Below are 10361 nucleotides of genomic sequence, written 5' to 3'. Positions count from 1 at the left end.
AATTACAAAACATACACAAAATGCATAATAAAATTCCCACAAATCTGAAAAAACACACAATCCAACAAAATGCATACAATCTAACAAAATAATCCAACAAAATGCACAACCACTTCATATCTCAAAATAATAACATCATCACTCAACAAAATTGAATATTACTCACAATTTATCATCTAAATGAACACCAAAACATAAAAATCATAAAAAAGAGGAGGAATTCGACCTTGATTGGGGGCAATTTCAGAATGTAGCTAAATATCGCCGGTTTTTGGGGCTGTGGCGATCTTGGGGGAAGGAGGGGCTAACACCGGTCCAACAAGCAATTCCTAGTCCACCAAGTTGGAAAAAATTCGCGAGATTGAAGAAAGACAGAGAGAAAAACAAGAGAAAGAAAGTGTAGAAAAAAATGGCAGAAAGGTAATCTGGAAAGGGATATATGTGTAAAGCATTAGCGGCGACGGGCAATGCGGCGAAGCTAGGACAATAGCGGCGACACTAGGGCAATAGCGGCGACAAGTGGAGGGAAAAGTCAGCGCGTCTTTTAGCTTTCCTCTACAGCTGTTGGATTGAAAAGAAATCGGATGGTTGGGGTTAAAATGACGCGGATCGCTGTAACAAAGAATTAGCGGCGACACCTAGCAATAGCGGCGACATGTAACGCATCAATTACATGCCGCTGCTATTGCTAGGTGTCGCCGCTAAAGGCGTCGCCGGTAATGCCAAGGTTTCTTGTAGTAAGAACATTCACCACAAGTTTCCTAAAAGGCTTTGCACATCATTATATTATTGCAATCTAATGTTACTAATATTTACAAAAAAAAATCAGTTTGAAATGTACTGTCTTGATTAAAGATGGCAAAAAACTCGTACGGATCAAGAGTTGAAAGATCGGGTAATTAAACTAATAAAAACGTAAATAAAAGGGTTTTGCTTCTTATTATTGGTTCATAATGATCAAGAGGAATACCAACGACTGATATTTATACAACACGTCTAAAACTAGATAACAGATAAGAAACATAGATAAAGATAACAACCATATGCCAGCTAGATAAACAACTAATAGATAAAAAGCTAAGTCGAATTCCTTCACTCCCCCTCATGTTGGACCGTAAAGATTACGAACGCCCAACTTGGCAAGCAGAAACTGGAAACGCTCAGTTCCAAGAGGTTTGGTAAAAATGCCAGCTAGCTGATTGGTAGTATGGATGAAACAAGGTTGGATATGTTGAGACTCAACTCTTTCACGAACAAAGTAGCAATCCATTTCAACATGTTTGGTACGTTCATGGAAGACATGGTTACTAGCAATATGACGAGCAGCCTGATTATCGCAATATAGAGGAGTTGGAGTGTGTTGAGGAACCCCAAGATCAGTTAAAAGCTAACGTAACCACAAAACTTCACTAACAGCGGTGACCATAGCACGGTATTCTGCTTCAGCAGAGGATCGAGATACCACCGATTGTTTCTTCGTTTTCCAAGAGATGGGGGCACCACCCAACATGATAAAATAACCGGTTTTGGTACGACGATTCACTGGACAGCCCAGCCAATCCGATTCGGAGTAAGCAACGAGACTAAGATCTCCATTTGATGGAAAGAAAATTCATTGTCCCAGAGTAGTTTTAAGGTAGCATAACACTCTCATAGCAGCATCAAGATGAGGTTGACGATGTGAAGCAACGAATTGACTAAGAGTGTTGACTGCAAGAGTGATGTCAGGCCTTGTGACTTGAAGGTACAGGAGACGCCCAATAAGGCGTCGAAAACGACAAGCATCTACAAAAGGAGCATCCGTAGCATTATCGAGATGAATATTTTGCTCCATCAGAAAAGAACTAGGACGACATCCTTGAAGACCACTATCGGCGAGAATGTCCATAGTGTACTTTCGTTGACTAAGGACTAAACCATCTGGTGTTCGAGTGGCTTCAATACCCAAAAATACTTTAATGGACCCAAGTCTTTAATACTGAACTTTCTATCAAGATACACCTTAATTTTAGTGATAAGTGCATTGTCGTTGCCAAGTAAAATTATGTCATCAACATAAATTAGGGCAATAATGTACGTTGAGGCTTTCTTGAAGATGGATAGAGAATGATCAGCCTTAGACTGTACAAACCCGAAAGCCAAAAGAGCATGGTTGAACTTATTGTACCAGTTGTGAGAGGCTTGACGAAGGCCGTATATGGACTTCTTAAGACGGCAAACTCGAGTGTCTCATGTCTTAGAAAAGCCTTGGGAACCTTCATGTAAATTTCTTCGGCAAGGTCTCCATGCAAGAAGGCGTTATTAACATCCAACTAATGAATGAACCATTTCTTTTGAAAAGCAACAACAATAACTGTCCTCACAGTAACTAATTTTGCAATAGGGGCAAAGTGTCATGGAAATCAACCCCTTCCACTTATGTAAATCCTTTTGCAATTAACCGAGCTTTGTATCTTTCAACTTCACCAGAGGGTTTGTATTTAATTTTGTAAACCCATTTTGAATCAATAGCCTTTTTACCGGGAGGCAAATCCGTGAGAATCCAAGTGTCATTGTTCTCAAGAGCCGTGATCTCCCTTTGCATGGCATCTCTCCAATTTTGATTTTTGGCTGCTTGGGAAAAATGTTTAGGCTCATCTTGAGTGGAGATGGCCAGAAGAAAAGCCTTATGAGCATTAGTAAAATTATTGTAAGATACAAAATGAGACATATGATATACCGTAGAGGTTGTTGAGTTGGCATAGGGAAGTGAGTGGTCGATTGAAGGTGGCAACATAACTTCATATTCATTGTATTTTTGTGGTTTAGTTCGGTGCCTGTTGGAGCGTCAACTTGCTTCTGGAGTGGACTTGATTGGGCTGCTAACATCTACATTCTCAGTTGAATTTGGACTAGTGATGTTAATGGATTCGGTGGGTTGTTGGACAAGTTGTGTGTTAGGCCCGAAATTACTTGAAATGGACTCATTAGAAGGTAGCTTATGATCGATGTCCAAAGGAGTGGTTATTGGCTCTTGTAATTCTATGGTAACTTGATCACTAACTGGCTCTTTGTTGGGATGAAAAGGGAAATTGTCTTCCACAAACCTCACATCTCTTGATACAACTATCCTTTTGTCCTTTAAATTTTAGAATCTATAGCCCTTTTGTGTTTGTGGATATCCAACAAAGATGCAAGGTCTCCCCTTTTCTTCAAACTTATCTTTTCCCATTATTTTCTTTGATGTACACTAGACAACCAAACACCCTCATATGATTGTAGCTCGGTTGTTCACCTAGAAGGAGTTCATAGGGAGTTTTATTTTGAATTGTTCGAGAAGGTAGTCTGTTTATGATGTATGTGGCTGTAAGGACACATTCACCCCAAAATTTTATTGGCAGGTTTGCCTCAAATCTCAAGGCTCTTGCAACTTCCAATAAATGTATGTGTTTTCGCTCCACAACTCAATTTTGTTGTGGCGTGTGAACACAAGAAGTTTCAAGTACTATGCCTTTTTTGCATAAAACTTTGTCATATAATTCGACACAAACTCTCCACCGTTATCACTATGGATCCTTTTGATTTTCTTTCCAAATTGTGTGTTGACCATATTGTAAAAAACTATTAGACTAGAGCTTGCATCTGTCTTATTTTTATGTAAATAAACCCATGTGGATCGACTAAAATCATCCACAATTGTCAAAAAATAATGAGCACCCGTCAATGAGGGTGTATGGTAACCACCCCATATATCACAGTGAATAAGATCAAAACAAGCAGTCGTCTTAATAAAACTTTCATTAAATGGAAGACGAGTTTGTTTAGCACGAACACAAGAATCACAATGTTCTATTTTATCTAAGCTACTTATAGTACGAATGTTCTGAAGCTTGAGATTTGAAGTGTGCCCTAATCTTTTATGCCAAATTTTGGAATCTACTTTGACTGCCATGACTTTAATCCTTTGATCCGTCCCTTTAATCTTGTACAGACCATTCTCACATTTCCCCGTTCCAATCAACTTCCTCGAGTGTAAGTCCTGAATAAAACTAGAATCCGGAAAAAAAAAGTTATAAAACAATTAAGATGTCTTGTCATCTTGCTAACTGATAAAAGGTTGCATTTGAAGTTTGGTATATATAAGACATTAGTGATTTCAACATCATTTAGCAAAAATGTCTTGCCAATGCCTTTAACAGGAACTTTGTCTCCATTTGGAATACTAATGGGTACATTATCTTCCGAACACTTAATACTAGACAAATATGATTTATTGCAAACGACATGGTCAGTGGCACCCGAGTCAATTACCCACGGGTTTGCAAAAACAGTCTTACCAGCCATGTTTACTTCCGATTTTTGTGGTTCATTGAGTTGTTTCATCAGTTTTGTGTACTGATCGCGACTAAGTCCCGGTATAGGACTGGACTCCACCTTAACATTTGCTGCTTTAGGTTTCGGCTTCACCTGCTTTCGAGAGTCCATAGTGGGCTTGCGTTGATGAGTCTCCCACCAATCCGGGTAACCGATCTTCTCGAAACATCCATCAATGGTGGGTCCGACTTTTCCACAGTGTTTGCATTTGAGTCCCTTTCGATTGTTGTTTTTCTTTTTAGTGGGATTGACTTGGGTTCGAACCTGATAGGCGGTTGCCTCCACAGTAGCCTTTCTTACTCTGGTGATACTTCGTTGTTGCTCATCCTCCGCAACCAGGTGGTAAACAGTTCCAAGAGAGGGCATAGGTTTAGTGCTTAAGACTTGAGTCTTAAGAGTTCCAAAAGCTTCATCCAAATCCATGAGGAATTCATAGATGCGTTCCTTTTCTTTGGATTCCATCAATCTCTTCCCAAGGTTACAAGTGCACTTGCCATAGGTGCATTTTGGTATGGGTGATACATATTGAATCTCATCCCAAATACTCCTAATCTTAGTGAAATAAGTTGAAACCGATGCACTGTCTTGCCTCATCCTTTTCAGTTCTAGCTTCAATTCATATGCTCGTTGAGCACTTTCTTTCCCAAAATGCTCCTCGAGATCATCCCAAATTTCTTGGGCAGTGGTAGCAAACTTCACGCTATTTCGGATATCTTTCTCCATGGCAATAGTAAGCCATCCGTTTATGATGGCATCACTCCGCTGCCATGCCTTGAAATTTGGGTTTGCTTCATATGGTTTTCTAATTGATCCATCGATAAAACCTGCCCTGTTTTTGGCGAGAAGGAAGTCCTTCATCTATCTAGACCAATCTCCATAGTTGCTGTCATTGAGGTTGTCGTTGACATGCATTTGACGAGGATAGTCATTAGGATGTGTGTAGAAAGGCGAATTTGGGTCAGAGGTAGGGTTTACCGGCGGCGGCGATGTCTCGGAGCTGGGGCCTGTCATGCCGGTGTCGATGAATTAGCAGGTTAGAAAACATGCTCTGATACCATAATAAAAACGTAAATAAAATGGTTTTGCTTCTTATTATTGGTTCATAATGATCAAGAGGAATACCAACGACTGGTATTTATACAAAGGGAAAATGGCTTATTAAGGTAATTAACTTTTCGGTATGTTCACATCTGGGTAACTATCTTTTTTTTGTACACATTTAGGTAACAAACTTGTTGGAAGTGTTCACATATGACCATTATGACCTGCTATAGCAGGTTAAATCCTAGATGTGAACGTTTTTAACAAGTTCGTTACCTAGATGTATACAAAAAAATAGTTACCCAAATATGAACAAAACGAAAAATAAAAGTAAATTACACGAATGGTCCATGTGGTTTGGGAGAATTTGTGTTTTTGGTCCCTAACTTATTTTTTTAACTCGGATGGTCCCTACTGTTTATTTTTGTTACGCGTTTGGTCCCTGTTTTACCTAAAAATACTATTTTGCCCTTATTAATTTATTTTTTAATTAATTTTCTTATTTATGTATTTATTTTTTACATATTTAAAAAAATTAATAGACCCCACATATTTATATCTCCTCGGATGATCCATACTGTTTATTTTTTAATTAATTTATTTTTTAACTCAGATAATCCCTACTGTTTAATTTTGTTACGAGTTTGGTCTCTTTCTTACCTAAAAAGACTGTTATGCACTTATTAATTTTGTTACATCTTCATCATCCCTTCTTTTTTTTTCGGTCCTTCAACTCCGTCGAATCAACACCACAACCCACTAAAGATGAAGAGACAGTAGGTTATGGTGTTGGTTCGCCAGAGTTGAAGTACAAAAAAAAAGGATGGTGAACACGTCGATGTTACTAAAGATGGAAAAGAAATATAAGTTGGGGAGGATGAGAGATGAGATGGTGACCGGTAAGACCCAAATTAAATTTCTCAAATGTGGTTTCAGGTTTACGGTGAGGAGATACATATATGTTGGGTCTATTAATTTTTTTTAAATATATAAAAAATAAATACATAAATAAGAAAATTAATTAAAAAATAAATTTATAAGGGCACAATAGTATTTTTAGGTAAGACAGGGACCAAACGCGCAACAAAAATAAACAATATGGACCATCCGAATTAAATTTCTTAAATGTGGTTTGAGGTTTATGGTGAGGAGATACAGATATGTGGAGTCTATTAATTTTTTTAAATATATAAAAAATAAATACATAAATAAGAAAATTAATTAAAAATAAATTAATAAGGGCAAAATAGTCTTTTTAGGTAAGACAGGGACCAAACACGTAACAAAAATAAACAGTAGGGACCATCCGATTTAAAAAAAATAAGTTAGAGACCAAAAACACAAATTCCCCCAAACCACAGGGACCATTCGTGTAATTTACTTTTATTTTTCGTTTTGTTCGACTATTTTTTTTTGTATACATCTAGGTAACGAACTTGTTAAAAACGTTTACATCTAGGATTTAACCTGTTATAGCAGGTCATAATGGTCATATGTGAACACTTCCAATAAGTTTGTTACCTAAATGCGTACAAAAAAAAGATAGTTACCCAGATGTAAACATACCGAAAAGTTAATTACCTTAATAAGTTATTTTCCCTATATAGAAAAAGTATAAAACTAGATAATAGATAAGAAAGATAAAGATAACAACTAATAGAAAAGAACATAAGTCGAATTCCTTCATAAACACTGTTTGTTTGGCAATCGTTTTCTTTGATTTTTTTTCCATGTGCTTTTGAATATGATTTCTTGATTGGGTGGACATATATTTCCACTTTTGTGAATAACTATATATTAATTTTTCGAAGAATTAAACAAAAATTAATAGGTTTGGAGAAATAACCATGAATTTCACAATTAAGAGTGAAAAATCACTAAATGGGCATAGAAATAACAAACTAGGAAAATGCTCTTTGAAGTTCTTCGTATGCTTTTTCCATTTTTACACTATTTAAAGTTCTTCATTTGCTATGAAAATTAATGCTCTTTGAAGTTCTTCGTTTTCTTAGTTTAAAATTAAAATATAAAGTTTTTTTCTTTTTGGAATTGGCAATTGTACCTGAAGATTTTATCAACAAAAAATTGAAAGAAATGTTTTTTTTCTTTTTTCCACGGATAAAACTGTATTTTTGCAATTCAAACCTGTGATTATTTTTCTTCTTAAAAAAGACGTCATTGGTGATTTTTGTTGAGTTTTTTAAATCGTTTGGTGTTTTTTGTAGGGCTTTTTTCGTCGTTTGTTGATTTTTGAACAATAAAATTGATAGCTATTTTCATAAACTTTTTAATTTTGTTTAAAATATGAAAATTAATAAATGAAATAGTCATGATTATGATTTGACATTTCGTTTTATTAATATTTAATAAACTTACATGATGTATTCGCTTTCACTAATTTAGATCGATTCATTTGCCATCAGTTTATGTACGGAAAAAGTGAAGTTTCCATTCTTGTATAAGAATCACCACCTTTAAATAATTCAATTCCATGGCGTCGTATGAATTCCTGTCAAATGCTCATTATTACCCCTCTTTTAATTTATTTCTTCATCTTTCTCAGGTTTCAGATTTTTCATCTGATGTAAAAGGTTCTTGCAATTTTCTGGTGACATTTGGTTTCTACTCACTACAAACTCCAAATGATCTCTATTTTTGTCCTTTAAACACTTGAAATTTAAAGAAAAAATAACCACGATTTTTGGTTGTTCGTGTTAGGGAGATGGCGCATATGGAGAGCACCTCCGCTGAAAAGACAACATCCCTAAAATCAAGTATTCTCTCCAGATATGATGAGGTCTTTCATGCCCATACTTCAGGTTTAAATCATTCACTAAACTAATTGTTTAACCATTTTTTATTTGAGGATCTATCCATCTGTAATCATGTTGTGCTTGTTTTTAATCTTGGTTAGATATAAAAAGGGTGAATGAGAAGATAACTGTCGACTGTGAGAAGTTTCTTCAATATTATGAAGACAGCTGTTCGCTCATGGACGACTTAACCAGATCTCTGCAACAGCGAGAAGATGAACTAAAGAAAAAACAACGGAAGCTTCAAAAGGAAAAAACAAAGCTAGAACTCAAGAAGAGAGTGGTATGAATATGAATATGAATATGATTAATTCGCCTTAATAAAGCTTGTTTCTTGTGTTTGTTTCTCTCAGTTTTCTTGAATCGTGTTACATATGTTTACAATTTCAGCGAGAAAGATTATCTTCCTGCAAACAGTTGATTAACGAAAGCTGCACTTCTAGGAAACTAGCTGAAGATCTAAAGGTAATTACAAAAAGTCAAAAACACATGATATGATATATCATTAATTAATTAATTATCTTCAGGGTGAACTAGACGTGCTTCATGAAAGAAGAGCTGAACTGGAATCCCAACTGAAAGCTGAAGATTATGAAAGCCTAGAAAGCGAGATTATCCAACTTGAAACTGATTTACAAGTCATACACGATGATGACTGTATAGACCTTGAAGAAAAGATGATGAATTTAAAGAGGAAATTGATACTGAAGGATGAAGAACTTCAAGTCTTGAAACAACTGGAAAACTCTTTTCGTTCAGCTATTCAGACAAAAAACGAGGAATTGCAAGACGCTCGTTGGGAATTTATTGATGTATGTTATGTTATAATGGAGTTGATAGATACCATAACTACTTGATTATGATAACTTAATTGACAGGGTTTAAAAGCGTGTTCTTTTGGTGGTGGCATAGGCATTAGGAGAATGGGATTAGTAGATTCGACGCCTTTCTTTATTGGAAAAAGGAAAGAGAATGCAGCCAAGTTTTCATCACTATGCAGACAACTTCTTGAGGATCCAGAGTGGTATCCTTTTACCACTATCACAGATGGATCGGATCAAAAGGTATATATGTTCAATTAATAATTGAAGCTAATTAATAAGTTCATTAGGGTTAATTATAAACGATATTTTGTGTGATTGAAAATAAATAGGAGATTATCAATGAAGAAGATGGGAAGATGGTTATTTTGAAGTCGGAATGCAGTGATGAACAGTATCGAGCTGTAGTAACAGCGTTGATAGAGAGGAATCGGTATCACAAGAATGGAAGGGATTTGATGGAAGAGGTATGGAATTACAGGGAGAATAGATAAGTCAGTTTGATAGAAGGCATTGATTACCTTCTTAAAGAATGGAAGATTCAAAAGCAACGGAAAAGACGCTGTGCTAATTAAAGCTTTACTTAAACACCTTTTCAATCTAACTTTTTGGCATATTTTATGGAAAGGAAAAAAATGTTTATCCTTTACTTGCCTTTCTTGGTCTTTGTATAAACATTTGTTTGAAATTGGTCATACTTTTGTAGTAGTGATCATGTATGGTTGATTCTAGTCAAATATGGTCGGTTTATTTCAATTGATTTGGATTAAATTTTACTTAACGAAACGATTATGCCATATGTTACACTTCCAATTTGTGGTCCATTGACCAAATCAACAATAGATCGGCATACTTCATAAATATTTGTTTTGGGTGTTTTATTTTATCTTTTATGAAATTATTGGGTTGGCTATGGGGAGTGGTCACACCCACCCTATCGGAAAAGTGTTGTCACCTATGCGCCACGCCCAACCCACGCCCAACCCACTAAATATTGGAAATAGTTACCACTTCACAAATTTCTTTTTTTATTTTTTTAACATTATATTAAATAAAAAAACAAAATACAAACCATAATTTAAAAATAAAACCATAATTAATATAAAAAACACAAATTAAAATTCTTAAATTTCTTAAAACCATTAAGATTAGAACCTAAATTCCATATTTCTCCCGGACTTGTCGTTGAATTTTAAGAAATGTCGCAAGATTTTCCGGGTCGAGATCCGGTTGGGGCTTTGTGTTTATGATTTGAAGATCGGTAAGAGCTATTTTTTGGCGGTTAGCGGCCTCCGACGATTCGTACTTTTTTTTCTAGAAAAACTAGAGCTTT

General features: G+C 35.7%; 1 protein-coding gene across 4 annotated transcripts; it reads left to right on the top strand.

The window, feature by feature from the left end:
* The first annotated feature begins 7801 nt into the window (after positions 1-7801).
* Positions 7802-9891, top strand: LOC111916520 (factor of DNA methylation 4). 4 transcript variants are annotated; one of them, XM_023912185.3, is made up of 7 exons: positions 7802-7985; positions 8113-8213; positions 8309-8490; positions 8598-8672; positions 8735-9019; positions 9086-9271; positions 9361-9891. In XM_023912185.3, the coding sequence occupies exons 2-7, from the start codon at positions 8117-8119 to the stop codon at positions 9520-9522; spliced, it is 987 nt and encodes a 328-aa protein (XP_023767953.1). In that variant the 5' UTR covers positions 7802-7985; positions 8113-8116; the 3' UTR covers positions 9523-9891. The 4 variants fall into 4 exon arrangements, with proteins under 4 accessions (XP_023767953.1, XP_023767955.1, XP_042758262.1 ...); XM_023912187.3 differs by having other exon boundaries at positions 7802-8002; XM_042902328.2 differs by having other exon boundaries at positions 7802-8012.
* The last annotated feature ends 470 nt before the right edge of the window (positions 9892-10361 follow it).

The sequence above is a fragment of the Lactuca sativa genome, chromosome 5 (genome assembly GCF_002870075.4).
Source record: "Lactuca sativa cultivar Salinas chromosome 5, Lsat_Salinas_v11, whole genome shotgun sequence".
Taxonomy (NCBI): domain Eukaryota; kingdom Viridiplantae; phylum Streptophyta; class Magnoliopsida; order Asterales; family Asteraceae; genus Lactuca; species Lactuca sativa.
The sequence above is the reverse complement of the archived record's forward strand: the minus strand, read 5'-3'. Positions and strand labels throughout refer to the sequence as shown.